This window comes from Lissotriton vulgaris, chromosome 1_1, assembly GCF_964263255.1.
Source record: "Lissotriton vulgaris chromosome 1_1, aLisVul1.2, whole genome shotgun sequence".
NCBI classification, from domain to species: domain Eukaryota; kingdom Metazoa; phylum Chordata; class Amphibia; order Caudata; family Salamandridae; genus Lissotriton; species Lissotriton vulgaris.
In genome coordinates this window covers 843,032,344-843,050,491 of record NC_141685.1, presented here as the reverse complement: position 1 = coordinate 843,050,491, position 18,148 = coordinate 843,032,344, and the positions used below count along the sequence as shown (strand labels likewise).

At 39.3% G+C, this 18,148-nt stretch overlaps 1 protein-coding gene across 4 annotated transcripts in view; it reads right to left on the bottom strand.

Moving 5' to 3' along the window:
- Nucleotides 1–18,148, bottom strand: part of PTPRC (protein tyrosine phosphatase receptor type C) — a 644,370-nt gene that overhangs the window by 202,782 nt on the left and 423,440 nt on the right. For all 4 annotated transcript variants that reach the window (XM_086957682.1, XM_086957664.1, XM_086957674.1 and 1 more), the window contains one exon: nt 4,567–4,760. In XM_086957682.1, coding sequence (XP_086813808.1) covers nt 4,567–4,760 — 194 coding nt within the window. The remainder of the gene's footprint in view (nt 1–4,566; nt 4,761–18,148) is intronic.

Below are 18,148 nucleotides of genomic sequence, written 5' to 3'. Positions count from 1 at the left end.
GGAAGGGAAGTGAGGAAAGTGCAGAAAAGTTCCCAAAGGGACTAAACCAAAACACTTTGAATCTACAGTTCACCTGTACAACCAGTAAGCAATCTATCATTTTCCTGGATCTAGAATTGTTTATCTTTAACAACAAGATACAATCTAGGACTTATAGAAAACCCAAGGCCGGCAACACTATATTGCACGCTGACAGCTTTCACCCCACCAGTCTCATTACCAGCATCCCCTGCGCAGAATGCTTTACGATGAAGCGCAACAGTAGTACGCAAGAAAGCTTTGAAAAATCTAAACAGGAACTGTTTAATAGACTGCGCACTAGACGATATAAGAACAAAACTCTCAACAAAGCAGAGCAGAAAAGCAACACCAAGAGCAGAGAAAGCCTTATCTTTATACAACCTGTATACCCTACATCAACGAAATCAGAAGAGACACCACAACTGATTACAGGGTACAATGTTTATCACACACAGTTGCTAAAAATCCTATATAGACATTGGCCCTTAGTGCGCAACGACCCCACAATAGGAACCTCATGTGCAAAATTGCCTCAGAAGAACACTCTCTGGCTCAAGAGTGCAAATGGCGTTAACAAATGCACAAAGTGCAAAGCCTGCAGGTATTGCATAAACACAAGCAAAATACAGCTCCCACTGAGGAGAACACCACTAAACATACGAGAGAACTTCACATGCAAAACAGATTTTGCAATCTATGTCTTACAGTGCACGTGCAATAAAAGATACTTGGGCAGCACTATACATCCTGTCCATGTAAGGATATTACAGCACTTACGGGCAATCAGTAACGACGACCCCGCCTATCCTGTAGCACGCCACATAAATGCACACCACGGAGGTAGAGCAGAAGACTTAAAATACTTTGTAATTGACAGTATTAAGAAAAATGCCAGAGGGGGCAACAGACAGCTAGGGCTCAGAAGACTGGAGTCGACTTCAAGACCCCAAATGGCCTGAACGCAGATGAAGCGATGAATGTCCATCTTTGAAACCACATGCAACATACTCAACACCCACATTCATTAATTAGTCCAATGCGCCTCTCCTGCCCTAGACTAACTCCTCAACGAACATTCTAACACAAGTGCTAGAAACACATAAACACAAATTTTCCTTCTTTAATACACTGACCATTTTCAAGCTTGGTGGCAGCAACTAATATGAATTAGTTAATTTTCACACTTTTCCCGTACACCTATTGCCTTTATAATTTGCACCACATTCCCATGATTAAACACACACAATCTCACACTGACCAGCACCAATGTCCCATTTATATTTCTGATCTGTGACACAACTGTGTCACGTAGGCCCACTTGGGCAACATAGGAGGCACATGCAGTCAGGCAGTGCATCCAACGGGCAAAGCACATGCGTAGAAGGTTATTAAGGAGCAGCACACATGTCTCAGAGAATTCTCTCACCCTGCAAACAGGATAAGTGACAGACGCAGATCAACGTACAGGTAGAAATATAGTGATCATGGAACATTAGCCGGTCTTCAGTGGTACTGGCACTTACTAGAATTGGTCCGACATTATTGGGCATCCCTATTAAATGCAAAGGGATTTTGAGTATCCAAAATGAGTGAGATCGTACCATGGAATAGGCACATATTTTTATGGGTAATAGGATGTTAATAAGCACTCTGTATATACTGCACATATGTTTTTAAATTCAATAATAATTGAATGCCAGAATTCAAATGCCTCCCTCCACACCAATGCGAATTGCTGTAAAATGTGCCCTTAACATTTCCGTTCCAGCGTCAATTTACATTAATTTCTAATGAACCTAGCTAAGTTGTAATATTCTTGACACAACGCAAATAACAGCCTTTCAATATGTAAATAATGCCAGAAGAAAGACTGTATGAGCAACCATGACTCACCAATAAGTAAAAGAGCATACCGCTTCCATGGCTTCTCTGTGAGGGAAACTTCCATGGTAACCCACCTATGCCACGGCCAAGCTAATCACTTGTATATAATGCACTTCACGTCTAGTGTTAAGTGGTTGTGAACAAGGCGGTCTTGCCGCCGAAACGCGTCAAGCTATTCGTATAGAATAAAACCATTTTTCTTTGGTAACTTGATCCCACAGTGTCAGCGCCTGATTTCGAATGAAAGAATCCAACGATTGGAATTTATATATATATATATATATATATATATATATATATATATATATATATATTTATATATATATATATATATATATATATATATATATATATATATATATATATATATATATATATATATATATATATATATATATATATATATGACCCAACGGGGCTTTTGTTTACAGATCTATAATGTACATGGATTCCAATGTGCACAATCTTCTTACCCTGTCCCCCCCATTTCCTCTTTCGGCACCTGGTCGATTCGAATAGACATTAAAAATGTCTTGAGTGCTGTGGGCTGCAATTTCGAAGTGGCGGGCCACCGGATAACTGACATCATTCTTAGTGATGGCCTGCATGTGCTCTAAAATACATTTCTTGATAGGCTGAATGGTACTTTTTAGTATGCGTTTAGGACAGGGACACTCTCCTAAATGTTTTGGATCCCTGCTCTACAACACTATAATTGAGTACTTTACAGCTGTATTTACAGGCCTTGCAATCCATGAAGGGAAAAAAAACAGTGACACTATTAGTTTTTTAAGGGATGGAATGGTAATGACTATGTACCAGGTGATCACTGATGGACTTACAATGTCTGTATGTAATCTATGGTTGTGTAGGAATGATTTTTCCTAGTGTATTGTCCATTTGGAGAATGTGCCAGTTGTTTTGGCTACTAGGCGTTCCAATCTGGTCACCTTATTGGCCCTTTTCTCCGCCTCATATAGGATACTGTTGGTATATCTCCTGGCCTTGTATCGTACTAGGGCTCCAACTTTTGCTTTCTGCTATTCAGAGTGAGTGGAACAGTTTCGTTTTATACACAGAAGTTCTCCATAAGGAATATTCTTAATCAAACTTCTTGGATGATAACCCCCTGCGTATAAAACAGAACTCCTTTCTGCTTTCCAAAAAAACAAGTCACCATTAAATTCTTTCACTGGCCTCGAAGTGGTCTTAAATGTATTTGAAATATTTAACATTTACTACTTTAACCTCTATTCGTACTTATATTTTTGAATATTTTATGACAATATCAGTGTCAACAATATTTCCCACTATTTTGGTACTTACCATTATAAGTATGAGAGCGCAATATTGTGTTCAACAATATTTTTGATATTTTTTGTCAACTATAGTTTTTTACCATGATATTGTGTCAGTAATCCAACAAAAGGCATTACTGATTTTTCCTCAGTTACGGTAATTAGAGGATTTCTCTTGGTAATAGTAGAGTTACTATCAGCAACTCTCTGGTGCAGATTTACTAATGTTGCTGAACTGCCTTGCATTGCATGAAACAGGAGAGCAAAACTATGCCATATGTACTAACATATGGTCCTGTTTTCCTTTCTCCCAACACTGCCGCACAATAGGCTGCCATGCGCCAACACACACACTCTTTTACCATAGTTCAAGGATGTGCGCGTGATGACTGGCATAGGTTGTGTACTGGAAAGATATCATTCCAGTACAAAATACCATGCTTACACATGTGAGGAGCAATACCCATACAAATAGTTGGTAAATATGCCCCTCCGTCTTTTTTGCTAACCTCACGATCTTCCATGGAGGAGCAGTCTAAAACATTGTCCACCATCCTCAGGGACACTGTGACTACACGGCCAGCAAAGATCATGTCAATACAAGATATCAGAGCACCCTATGTTCACTACTCAGAGTTCTGGCGTCAAGTAGTGTAATCAGCGCTCCTTTGACTTGACAAAGAAAACTAAAGGTTCTGTACTGTTTCAATAAATGTTATCTTAATAGTGCTAAAGTGTCCTGTAATTAAAAAAAACACAGGACCATGTATTGTCTTCATTCCAAGTTCAGTATTGGTAATTTCAGACTTATTTGTAGTTTTCTAATGAGGAATTAAATGGGAAATAGAAATTTAGGAAACCACTGTGCATTGCCTCCTCCTTGAAGAAATGGCAGCAAACTTTCAACAATCAAACCGAGTTGAGGCATTGTGGGGCATATTAGCAAGGAACCTCGTTAAAATTATCGCTGTTTTATCATCAGGACACTGCAGATAAAACGGCGATAATGGGCTTGCTAATATGCTTTATAGAATTCCTATAGAATTTCAGATTATATGTAATGCACATCTAACCTGGGATTCTATAGGAATTCTATAACGCATATTAGCAAGCCCATTATCGCCGTTTTATCGTCAGTTTCCTGACGATAAAACGGCGATATTTTTAACGGGTTTCCTTGCTAATATGCCCCTATGTTTGTGCATATTAGTCAATGAAATGAAAGTTATTTCAAAAATCCACACAATGCTCCTTAAATTGGAAAATGAGACTGAATGATAACTACGAAGTGATTATCAGAAAATCTAATCCTTAAAGATTAACGTATATATATAGCAATGTTTAAGGAAACATTTAATCTTACCTCATAGTGGTATTCTCGTAGGTAACTCAGGTCTTTCAAATGAAAATCACATTTGGGCCGGTCGTAGGTCTTGCCATCAAAGTGTAATATATAATCCTTTCTTGGTCCTTTGACTTCATTTGGTGGATCACACTTTATCCTCACTTTATTTGATGTTTCAAGATAATCTTTGACATTTTGTACTACACCAGGTACTATGTAGAAGAAAAAAAACTATGTCAAGTCACACCTTTCATCTTATAGTTTTTAATTTCATTCTTAACATACAGTAGAATTAAAAGTCTGTATACATTTTAGAAGTCTTTTAAAAATATTGTTAGCTGCAAATTAAGGTAGACCAATAGTTGTACATTCTGGAATACTTTTTACTGCTCATAAATTCAATGACCAGAACAAAAAATACATTCTGTGATAATTCATATTCTTTTCCATGAGATCCACACCAATCATCATCATATTTCCAGTCCGTATAATTTTTATGTCATGGCATCAGATGACTGTGGGTACCTCACAGAGTCAATCCACCATGTTATTAACAGACAGCGTATGGCTTGCTTGGGCTTATGTATTCCCTAAAGTGGTACAATACTTGGGAGTTATTGCTCTCAGCCTAGGGCATGAACATATGGGTAACACAATCTTCTGAAAGCATTACTGTAATGAGGTGATCCTGTCACCCATGCTAAAAGAAGCCTTTGCTATCACAGTTGTGGTTTGACGTGTATACTTTAGGCCAGCAACTCCACTATGTTGGACACCATGTATGGCTTTTAGGTCATCCTTTGTGGAAGGCAAGGTGACCTGTAGTGATAAAGGAAGTGGTTGCCGTTCAAAGTTCTTCTATGCAATTTGCCTGACAAGTAAGTTTCAACTGTAAGTACTTACAAGAAGCTGCTAGAAATAAATAGAAGTGCTCATGGATGCCACGTCAGCATGCTACCAGCAGCCATAGTAAGATGCATTCAAAGAAAATGTATGTGACTGTGCTTTTCATCAGCCTACAGCCAGTATAACCAATAGGAAGGAGGAAAAGAATGGGAGAATGGGGTAAGAACAAATAACCACCAGTCATGTGAGAAACATTGAGTGTTAGGTGGATCTCTATACTCTGTCTTTCCGATATAAGCAGTCTCCTTCTAAACTCCGAAAGCGATGCTGGTGTTCTGTTCGGGGCAAATGGAGAGATGCTGGGATTCTTACCATAGTTCTAATCCTCCCTCACATCTACTGTCAAGCAAGTGCCTAAGGAAAGGCAAGGGCACTTGAGAAATGTTGGAATCCTGGCTGTGGTACAGATGCCTTCCATCCTACTTCTTAAACAAAATTTAAGTTAAAGAGGGCAAACCGGGAAATTACCTCAGAACATTGGAAATTGGGATCAGTGTAAAAAAACTGCAGAGAATATTATTGATAATTATTGTCATGGGAAGGAGGGAAACCTAACAGAAGACCATTTTAGCTGCCTTTTATTCAGGAATAAAGAAAGAGCTGTCCATGGTTTATTATTAGCACATGTACTCAAGTCAAGTCAAGTCAAAACCACTTTATTCGATTAATTAAAATCATAAAAGTATGCTAGACATTTATAAAACTATTTAAAACATGTTTAAAAGTCAATTGATACAATTTCAGTCATAATGACAATTAAAAACCGTTATAAAAAAATAATTACACAAATTCATTTCCATTTGAGCCCAACAATCCATTATTTAAATACATGATACAAAAATCGTTAGCTTCCAGCGTTTAAAAGTCCAATCTTGATCTCCTAATTCTTTAAGATGCGGCCAAAAAACTGGCGATACAGTACATGATTACAGGGGCTTCCATCATTTGCAAAAATAGAAATGCGGGCTTATACTGTGTAAATCTCATCTCTTTCAGTATTGGTTTTACAAATCGGTTCCGGGGTTCAGAGTACAAAGGGCAGAAAAACAAAGTGCGCAGTGTCCTGAGCGGAGTGGTAATCACATTTACATGGAGTCAAATCCTCAGACCTGCACCAACCTTTCTCATCCCAGAGAACCATATGGATTTGATTGAAACAGAATTTTGTCAGCAACCATCTATGGAAAAAATTTGTCACCACTGACAAATAAGGAGCCAACTCAAGGGATGTGGTTACCATTACATGTGCCCTCACAGAGGGTTTACCTAGCTCAACCGCTTCACGCTCGGCAACACATAGCCTAGTGAAATTAGTCTTCACCCACACAAGATCTGCTTTACACAGGGATTCTGGTCTATCAAAAATCTCAGGGCGTCCTAGATTCACAGCCAAAGACTCTACATAGGACAACCACTGAATATCCCTCATATGATCTAGTTTAAAACAATCTTTTATGATCTTATGGTTAAGGCTAAGGTTCGTATTTAACCAGAGCTTAATCCATAACAGGATCGGAGCTAGTTTTATCATGTCTGTGATGTATCCCAGACCTAGCTCAAGGTGTAGGGAGTAAGTTGCTGTTGACTTAGGTAGGCCCAGCAATGACTGCAAGAATTTGTTTTCCTCCGTTTGGGTGCGGTCAGGTTTTGCAAAACTCCAGATTGCAGCCCCATATCTTGCGATAGAGACTGTCTTGGCTTTGTATATAGCCAAGATCGCCTCTGTGGGTTTCCCCCCTAATCTTTTAGCGAACCCCAGAACTGCGGAGGCTATTTAAAACATGAGCACAAGTACTCAATTTAGTGCAATTTGTTAAAAAAAAAAAACCTTTTTGAGTTTCTAACTGTGAAATGCTTGACCCATAACACAATACAGGGAAAGGGCAAAAAACAGCTGCAAATGCCTGGTAGAATTGAACAAAAAGGATATTACCACAAGTACCTCTTAACCCATATGTACCTCAACACCCCACTACAGGTAGTCATAGAAGTCAACTGTTTGACAAAAAACAACCTAGGCAACCTATACAATGTAATCACAGACAAATGGCTACAAAGGGTTAAGAAAATATATGTTGTTTTATTCTCAAGTTATATTTAAAAAGTGCATAACATATAATACAATTGACAATGGACAGTGGCCGATAGAGATCCTATCGGCCACTTTCTATGTTCTCTCTTTTAACCCAATCTTCGTGTATTTTGTTACCAATGTATAAACTTGTTTAATTTTCACTTATGTGATATTAAATTTTAATTCATGTCCATTGTCAATTGTATTATATGTTATGCACTTTTTAAATATAACTTGAGAATAAAACAACATATATTTTCTTAACCCTTTGTAGCCATTTGTCTGTGATTACATTGTATAGGTTGCCTAGGTTGTTTTTTGTCAATTGGTTCTTTTTCCCTGGCCTAGGAACTTTTCTGTATCCGAATCCTCAGGGGGTCCTTGTTAAATACTCAAGATAGAAGTCAACTGTGCCTGTCCAATACACGTACCTACTTCAGACTTCAAGTGGATCTAGAATGCAAGCACAGGTCAGAAGGCAATCCCAGATTTCTAAGCTTTATTATTTACAGAGCCAATCTCAACATTTCATTGTAAGTGCAAATTCTGTTCCATTCATTAGTTCCATTCATAGAGTTTGATGGAATGGTGTCAAGAACCTCAATGCACCATTCTATGAAGCTTGAAATTCTTCCACCCTACCTAGAGGTGAGAGAATCTCTGGGTTAATCATTAGTGGAACCTTTTTTGGCTCTGCCATCAGAAACTCCTGACCTGGTGGTCCACTCAGCTAATAACTGCTAATTCATAATGGTGGCTACTGTGCCCTTTTTCTCACGTGTAGGGAGAAAACTCCCTATGCCTTAGGGACAATATTATTTAGTTCTACAAGAATAAACTTTCACTATGAGATTCTGTTCTTGCAGAACAAAATACTTTGCTCGATATGTATTGGAGGCAATACAGTAGCAGCTCCACTAATGGCACAGAGATCCTCACCAGGAAGGTTTGATTTTCTAAATCTGAACAGTGGTCTTCTCTGACCATATGGAAGTCATAACTTCTGCAGACCAGTTGGCTGCCCACCAGGCCCTATTTTTTTCTATTGAAAAAGTCCACATGCGAAAGCACTAAAAGACAATAAAAATGTCATGTGTAGCATATGGGTTTAGTGACAAAAACAAAATTTGACATTCATATACAGAGCCAAACAGATCCTGCTGTTAGATGTGACATTCAGTCCTGCAGGTAAACTTGCTGCATTCCATCCCTCGGCCTGCCAGCTCCTGACTGCCTTTTGTATTAGTTGATATCATTGGTGGGACTGATTGCCAAGAGCATGATTTAGGATTTGGCAGGCAGGGTACTTCATCACAAATATGAAATAGTACCTTTTCCGACAAATTTTCAGACCTCCCACCCTATTGTAAGTTGGATGGATGATCAGCATTTCATCGGTGGTGCCCTTACTTGCCTTGTCGAAGAAAAGCATACTCCAGGGGCCTCGTGGTCAGACTAATGGCTTAACTCTGCCTGCTCAATTTAGGATGTTGTCTGATTTCATCTTATTTTGTCCGTCAACATTAGGGAAAACCTGTCGGTGTTGAACATAAAACTTAAAATGAAAAACTGCCTACTTAGGGGTCATTCATTATTTTTTTCCAACACTGGGAGTTTGTTTTTGAAAAACAAAAGGCTGGTGGACAACCATCAAAACCAATGGCCGCAGTCCAACAAATCTTGGCACCTTCAGAGTAAACATTATGACAGCGGTTCCTCTGGAACTATAGAGATCACTGCTCGGATGGCTGTGATCTCTAAATAGGGTGGTCATCTCCCCACCAGTGTGGCATATGTAATGTCATCCCCCACCCTTATAAACAGAGGTCAAGCCACCAAACCCTAAATCAGGCTAAAAATTTCCCCAAAGGTATTCAAATATGGGGCCATATTTATAACCTTTGTGGTGCAGGGCATTGCTGAACTGCCCTATGTCACAGTGAAAGGGCAGGAATGTGCAGTAATTATACAATATGGCACATTTCTTTCCTTTACCCTTGCGCTGTTGCTGTTTTGGCAACCTAGCACCAATGCAGGCACCTTTGCACCATGGCAGGATTGTTATTGTGCAGAAAGGGGCACCTTCCTGAACAAAAACCATCCCGTGAAATGTTTTACCTCTTTCTATGTGTACTGCAGAATGCAGCACACATAGAAAGAGGAAAAGGCAAGAAGAAATTAAGATATTTCTCCGTGTTAGCCTCCCCTGGGAAAGCATATTTTTGTGGCACATTATCAGGTTTCCAAGGTCTTCAAAATCTAAGAATGCATCAAAACCATGGGAGTTGTCTGAGAAACCCCATGCAACACCTGTGAATGCCTGCCCAGGGCAAAGTAACACAACGCAATGATTTGAACCTCATTGTGTTACTCCATCTTTTTGAAGCCACGCAAAGTGACTTTGCATGACTTCAAAAATATGACTTATGGTTTGCGTCAGCCTTGCGCCACGTTGCATGGAGCAAGAGTAACGCAAACCAGGTCAATCATATGGCCCCTAGTATATATTCATATGCATGTCAGAGTTTTCTGGAAATAACATGAGTCTTATAACTCCTCAGTGCAGACATTGCTATGAAGTGGTGAGGCATCTTTCTAGTGTCATGATGCCAGATGTCATGGAAGCATTATCTCAAAATAGATCAAATCATCTAGGGTGCTATGCTTGTTACCCATCATTATCAATAGAGGATCCTTGGCAACTGTAAACGCACTTTATATGACATTTTACAAAGCATCTTCTTCCAAAACAGAACTCTAGGACAGGCTGCAAACGTGTGGATGCACAGCCTCTGGGTGTCTATAGTGGGGTGGTTTAAACCCAACTCAGATATCCCCTGCCACTGTGTAAGCTTAACTTGAATTGTAGGTGCTATATCATGTAAATACTCCAGAGAACACCAGAACATTTTTTGAAAAAAATGATTATTATCATTATCAATTAATATAAAAGCCAGGTTGAGGGAACCTTCCCCAAACTAATAGTCTTCTATATTTCTGATTCTCTCTGTAGGTAGTTCCTCAACTATGCTGTTGCACTACTAAGAAAATATAACTTTTAACATATGTGTACTTGTCCTGTGGCTGCTAACATTTGGTTGTGCCAGTCTTATGTTTTTCAAGCGTTCACATGAATTGAATGTGTCTATTAAGAATTGGTGGCCTTTCTCAAAAAATATCTGTATTGTCTACAAGGCATCATTAATTCAATACACTAACACTACAATTGAGATTATCCACTATATACAAGGTGTATATGTTAGTTATTGATTGAACCATGTGATACTAATGCACTGTCTGAAGCATAATGAGAGCCACAACTGATAGACCTAAATTAAGTTGAAGTAAGGTACTCTTAGGTGAAGTCCACTTGACTGACATTCTTCACTACTTTGAGGTTTATGGACCACTTATGTTATACCCACAAATTTAGTAGGACTGTGTTTTAGGTCATTAAAAATTCACAATATAGAAACTGAGGTTACTCGTATCATCAGTAAATGTTGGTTTAGCTAGCTCACAGTACTGTATCTAAGCCTCTAGCCTTACTGAGTAATAGATGCTATTAGTAACCTTGAACATGACCACTCTGTTTCCCAGAAAAATTCATGGAAACAGATCTAGCCCTTTCATTTGTCACTTATGCATGCCCAAGTGTTCACAAATAAAAGATGTGCAAATTCCAAATGCTTATTAAAAAGATCTGATCCTTGAAAATAAAACATGACCTTCGATTATTAAGCAGATGAAACACATAATTGCTATAAATATTATTAGAATGGTGAAAAACACAATCAATTCAACCAAGTTAATTGTTTCTAATGCTACACTTATCCATCAGTAATACCTCTACACTAGAGAGATCTTAACGGCAGTACTCTTCTGTGAGGCCTGTTGGAATGATCTGACCCCATACCTTAGTATAATGTGTCAGGACTCAAGCCTCAGTGCATTAACAAATGCACCCTGTCTGAGTATGCATGCCTGCACACTTTTGCTTGCACAGCTATCTTCTTTCTAAAGATGAAGGTTAGGTCCTGCCGAGCTGCATTTCAATCACAGCTAACAGCAGCTTTCATGATAACTCCAGTGTGAAGTGCCTCTCCTGACTTAAGGATGGACATTGTTTAAATAATAAAACACCAACCATATCATACTGTGCCATAGGAGCAGAACAACATCTTTTAGTTATTCTGAGCAGAAAGAGTCGTCTCCTACGAGCACAAAAATAAAACAAGGACATTACGTTCTAATTTGTGTGCCCCTGGAACTAATTGTGCAAACTACAGGGCAACAATATCTACCAGGAATAAAGGTGTGTGTGGCACATTCTCATGTTAGAGGAAAACCTGTGCAAGCCACTATTTGAAAAAGATGCTAAGTTAAAATGAAAAGCTAAAATGGAAACCAAATGTAATCTCTACAACAGTTGTCTAAGATGAAATTCACATTTCTAATCAATTTTCCTGAAGAGAGCATCTTGAACTGATTAACATGGAGGAAATGTACATTGAATCTATTTCTCTGTCCACACCTCTTAAGAATAGGGTCCTCCTAGAGTCACTGAGTGGATTCAATGGAATAGGAGGCAGAATAAGTTAACACCATTAGTTCATAGCCACAAGAAATAAAGGAAATTGAAAACCTTTTTTATAACATGTCCTAAATATCACATAAAAAGGGGAATGCATCTAAGTCGTATTTTTTTTATTCACTGTTAGGGATACTACATATATATCCCATGGCATTTGCATGTTGATGTGAAGTTTTAACAAACTAAAGGAGGAAATATCTTGAATATCATAAAGTGCATGTATATGGTCTATCCGAGTCCGGTAAGTAATGGCACCCAGGTAAATCGGTGCTCACCTTACATTTGTCCCGGACTTGTGTGATATTAAAGAAGAGTTTTTATGGATATATACCTGGGTGTATATATATATATATATATATATATATATATATATATATATATATATATATATATATATATATATATATATATATATATATATATATATATATATAAATAAATACATATATATATATATATATATATATAAATAAATACATATATATATATATATATATATATATATATATATCGTGAACAAGAGAGCTTAACTCTCGAAACGTGTTGATGTTAAAAACTGTCCTCGAAATAAAGTGAAGACTCTGAACCTACCTTGGAGTGCCGGATGGTTTCCTGTTGTTGTGTTTGGGGTAATCCTATATCCAATATATATATATATATATATATATATATATATATATATATATATATATATATATATATATATATATATATATATATATATATATATATATATATATATATATATATATATATATATATATATATGTATATATATATATATAATATATATGTATATATATATATACACATGTATTCATATATATGTTTATATACACATTTGCTTGCTTTTTGCCCATTTTGTATGTATGCTTACCAATTCATGGTACTATTCTGCACTAGTTCCTATGTTAGGAACCCATTCCAAGATGGCGCTCATCTTGGTATTGGATGGGCTGGTCCCTTGATGATGTCCATTCTTGCACACAAAACTTTATTTAAACAGGAACTATGCTTAAATGGTTGAAACACTGACGAAGGCTTCTGCCGAAACGTTTGTTTGCTGCAAATAATAAACTCGCTGTTTATTTGTCACCACCGGAGTGCTGTTTCCTTTCCCGACGTGGAGGGATTTGAGCGTGTTATATTGCGGGACTCTCCGGCCCGCTGAACAGCACCCGCTCCAGAGTGCTCGAGAGTTTAGTGGAAATTTGAGTGTTGGAACTTGACATTTCTCGAGCACCGCCGCGACTGCACATGGGCATCAGAGAGGACCGGTTTTGAAGCAATGCCGAAATAATCTCTCTACACACCGAATGGGAGCTATGACAATGCGTCTCACCGGTGAGCCCTTTCTTCCTTCTTTGCATCTGTGAGGAAGTGCAGCGATTAACGGCAGAGCGTCCAGGAAGGTGACAGATTCAGCGAGGCTCGACCAAGTTGGTTACGAGCACGACGCACATAAAAACTAGTGATACCGACCAAATTGCATTGCAATATGAATATGTTTGGCAAGGAAGAACGACATGCTTTTGCACAAGATATGTTTAAAAAACGCGATAAACCATCCACAGTGACGGCCTCGTCTTTGACGGCAGGAAATGGAAGCAATAAACTGAATGAATTAATGCACAAACTTGAAAAGTTACATGAGCGAGAAATTCGCAAATGGTGGGAGGCCACTAGCCTTAGCAGTTACATTGATGAGAAAATGGTACCGAGGGGGCTGAGGGTGTATATTGTACCTTCTTATGAGCATCCAGATCCCCAATTACTAACGGACTGGCATGGTCAAACACAAGCGTATTGTGAGGGCATTCTTAAACTCTTAGTAAAATCCGCTTGGAGCGATAGGGATAAGGCACTGGCTGAAATTAAATCCCTTGAAGCTATCATCGATACAGAAGAGGAAGCAGCCAAGATAAACGAACTTAAGGAGGCCATGAAAAAACACCTGGTCAAATCCAACAAAAGATAATGGCGCGCAAACAGGAAAAGTTTGAGCGCGATGAGAACGATTATCGCCAGGGACGTATCTTAACGTTCGCTAAAAAGTATGATGAACCAAGAAAAGCTATGAACCAAGGCACAACAACAACACCGGGTTCGAGTGCACCAACTTCAGAGTCCTAGGTAACTGCAGATGAATCAAGTGATGAACAGCGAGACCAGGGGAGCGAACGTAGAAGAGTCACTGTTCCTTTTCACACCGAGTTTTAATTAATCCGGCAAAATTGGCTGAGAGGGGGAAAGAACAAGCCCCCACAGCGACAAGATGAAGGAGAACCAGGAGATCGGGGGGAGGCGGCAAAAGGAAAAGGAAGGGCGAAACCAAAACCCCAGACCCGGCCCAGCCGCAAAACGAGGAAGTAAGAAATATTGATCAGACAAAGGTGAATAACCTAACTGTGGTCAATCTTACGAATAAAACTCTGACTGATGAACAACATGAACTCCTGAGCCTGGGACTCACCTTTTGTCCTAACACCGACCTCGAATTTACGCAAACTAAAAACAATCTTTCCAAGTTCACCAAAAATCTAAAGTTACATAAGCATTTCAAATTAAGACCGCATACCAAGGGACCACTGAAACCTGGGATCAGGTTAACGGCCACTGACACCCTGATTGGGAGAGACATGCCTTGCATTGAAGCTATGGAAGCTTTGAGAACTGAAACAGAACATATTGATATTGCTGGCATGGACATGGTACAGAGGGCAGCCGTACAGGGGATTGAACAAGAAAGTGATGGTAGTCATTTCAAACCCCTCTCTACATTTATCCCTCAGTCTCCGTGGGATGCCATTGACGCTTTTTCAGGGGCCATGATGATGGAACTGGTAAAGCAAAGAAAGGTTACCCATACGAATATTAGCAACATCACCCAATCTCAAAAGAAAGCCTTACAAGAACTATTAAACAACAAGAAAATCATCATAAAACCCTCGGACAAAGGGGGGAATGTTGTTTTAATGACAAGAGAATATTACCATCAGGAAGCTATGAGGCAACTCACTGACACTAAATACTATGCGATTACGACCAAGGAAGTGTATGAATCTAGTATCAGGGAATATGACAATTTGATTTTGAAATGGTACAACCTTTCCATGTTAGGGAAGGATGGACACATTTTCCTATGCAGTAACAACCCAATGACACTGACATTTTATCACCTGCCCAACTACATAAAAACAATATCTCCCCTCCAGGCCGTGCTATTGTGGCATCTATCAGTGGACTGACAGAAAATATGTCAAAATTTGTAGATAATTATATCTTTCCCCTTGTCATAAATTTGGAATCTTATGTTCAAGACACCAAAGATTTTCTGAATAAAGTGGCTGATATGGACTGGCAACCGGACTATTTATTTCTGGTGATGGATATCACCAGTCTTTATACTATCATTGATCATGCCCACGGACTGGCTGCCGTTGAATACTATTTAAGCAAACGTCCAATCTGTTTTGCACAACATAATACTATCCTGATGGAATGTGTGCAATTTTGCTTAACTCACAACATTTTTCGGTTTGAGGATAGGCTCTACAGGCAGACCTCTGGTACAGCGATGGGCACCTGCTTCGCCCCCAGCTATGCGAACTTGTTCGTTGGCTGGTGGGAGGAGCAGGTGCCCAGAGGCTACCAAGAAGGCAAAGATAACGGGAAGGTGGTACATTGATACCGCTACATTGATGACTTGTTCATCGTGTGGCAGGGGACCAAGGACATGGCAGAGAAATACATCCATTCTCCTAATAACAACATCTACAATTTGCACCTGTCTGGGACAATTAGCGGGGTGGCAGCCAATTACTTGGACCTACGGGTGTACATTGAGGACGGCCATGTCCATACCGCGTTGTACCGCAAGAAGACAGCAGGGAATTCTATTCTTTTTGCTAAAAGCGCGCATCCACTCAAACTTATTAGGAGTATCCCCTATGGGGAACTCTTAAGAATTAAGAGGAATAGTACCCATGACCATGAATTCGAGGCGTCCGCCTCGGATTGCCTATTCCGTTTCCGGCTCAGAGGGTATGACGAACCACTTTTGCTGAACACATTTGAGGAAAGTGAAAAAGATTCCTAGAAAAGACCTACTCAAAAAGAAATTGGGTGGGACAGACCCTAACGCAAAGAACGTTTTTAGGATGATCACTCCATATTCTATGGGTGCTGAGAGACTTAGAGCAATGATGCGCAAGAATTGGCACATCTTGCTTACAGATGATGTGTTAAAAGAAGATTTGCCGCCACACCCATTAGTGACCTTTAGTAAGGCTAGGTCCTTGTGTGATATGTTGATACACAGTCATCTAGAACCCCTAACAACCCAGCCTAATACTCTAAAAGACATGAGTGGGTTCTTCCCCTGTGGGAAGTGTAAAGCGTGCGCTAATAGCCGGAGGGTTCTTCACATTGATATCCCTGATGCAGGTAGAACGAATAAGATCCACAAATTTATTACCTGTAGTACCACCTATGCAGTGTATTGTTTAATCTGTCCATGCGGCTTGAGATAAATAGGGAGCACTATCAACCAACTCAAATTGAGAGTGCTGGAAGATCTTAGGGCTATAGACAGAGTAGACCCTTCCTGCCCAGTAGCTCGGCACTTTGCTGAATATCATAACAAAGACATGAATAAATTACGCTTCTTTGGGCTAGATCATGTTCCATACAATCCATGGGGCGGGGACAGATTAAGAAGGCTGAGACGTCTTGAATCAAGATATATCATCGATTTGTCCACCAAGTACCCGAAGGGCATGAATAGCGGGGAGGACATTGCTGTCCACCTCGGAAAATGACATGGCAATGTCTGAAGCGCTTTAGAATATTATGTAGAACATTATTTACCATCTGTTATATGTCCTGTTGCCATTGCTATCTATGACATATGAAATCAGGAGTAGGAAACTATTTATGTCTGTCTACCTACTTATATAGTTGGATCTTTTCTCAGGATGCTATTTTGATTGTGTGATTCGCTGAAATCATTTATGATTATTTTGAACTTGTTTTGCATCTTCACACTTTCCATTTTCCCTGTCTTTACGACACATGACCTTGGCTTTCTAGATGAACTGTATTATCAATTAATATTGTGCTATGAATTATTATGCTATTTACAATATCATTATGATGAGGGCCATCCTGCATTTATTTATTTGCTATACATAGCATCTTTCGTTTCATGCCAGACGGACGTTTGGTCATCTCTAGTGTTGTGATGGTTATCCTTCTATTCTAATTATCGACTAATTGATTGTCTGCACTGATGTTATTATGACTTACAATGAATTGTCGTTAAATGAAATATGCCAAACTTATGTACATAGTTCTCAGTATAGCAATGTTTATTTGTTGCCTGATGTGCATCTTCTTTCAAGGGGAAAATGCCGATCCACGGCTTTATTATGTTTATATACACATTTGATTGTTTTTTGCCCATTTTGTATGTATGCCTACCAATTCATGGTACTATTCTGCACTAGTTCCTATGTTAGGAACCCATTCCAAGATGGCGCTCATCTTGGTATTGGATGGGCTGGTCCCTTGATGATGTCCATTCTTGCACACAAAACTTTATTTAAACCGGAACTATGCTTAAATGGTTGAAACACTGACGAAGGCTTCTGCCGAAACGTTTGTTTGCTGCAAATAATAAACTCGCTGTTTATTTGTCACCACCGGAGTGCTGTTTCCTTTCCCGACGTGGAGGGATTGGAGTGTGATATATATATCTGAACTGTTGGGGACTGGAGGGAGTGCGTGAGACTAATTATTTGGCGTGCAAACCTCACTTCACTACTGCATCTTTACCTTGAACTTTGTCTGCCGTTCCCTGGAATACTCGCCAGTAGCACTGTCTTCTGGGAGCTGAAGTTTCATTTGTGCCACCATGGTTGAATCAACATGTGACTTGGGGGCGGGAGCCTACTTACCTTCCAATGAGGGTGGTACTGGACATTTCAAAGATGCAGGTGGGGTCATCACGTGTCAGCAACAGCAAC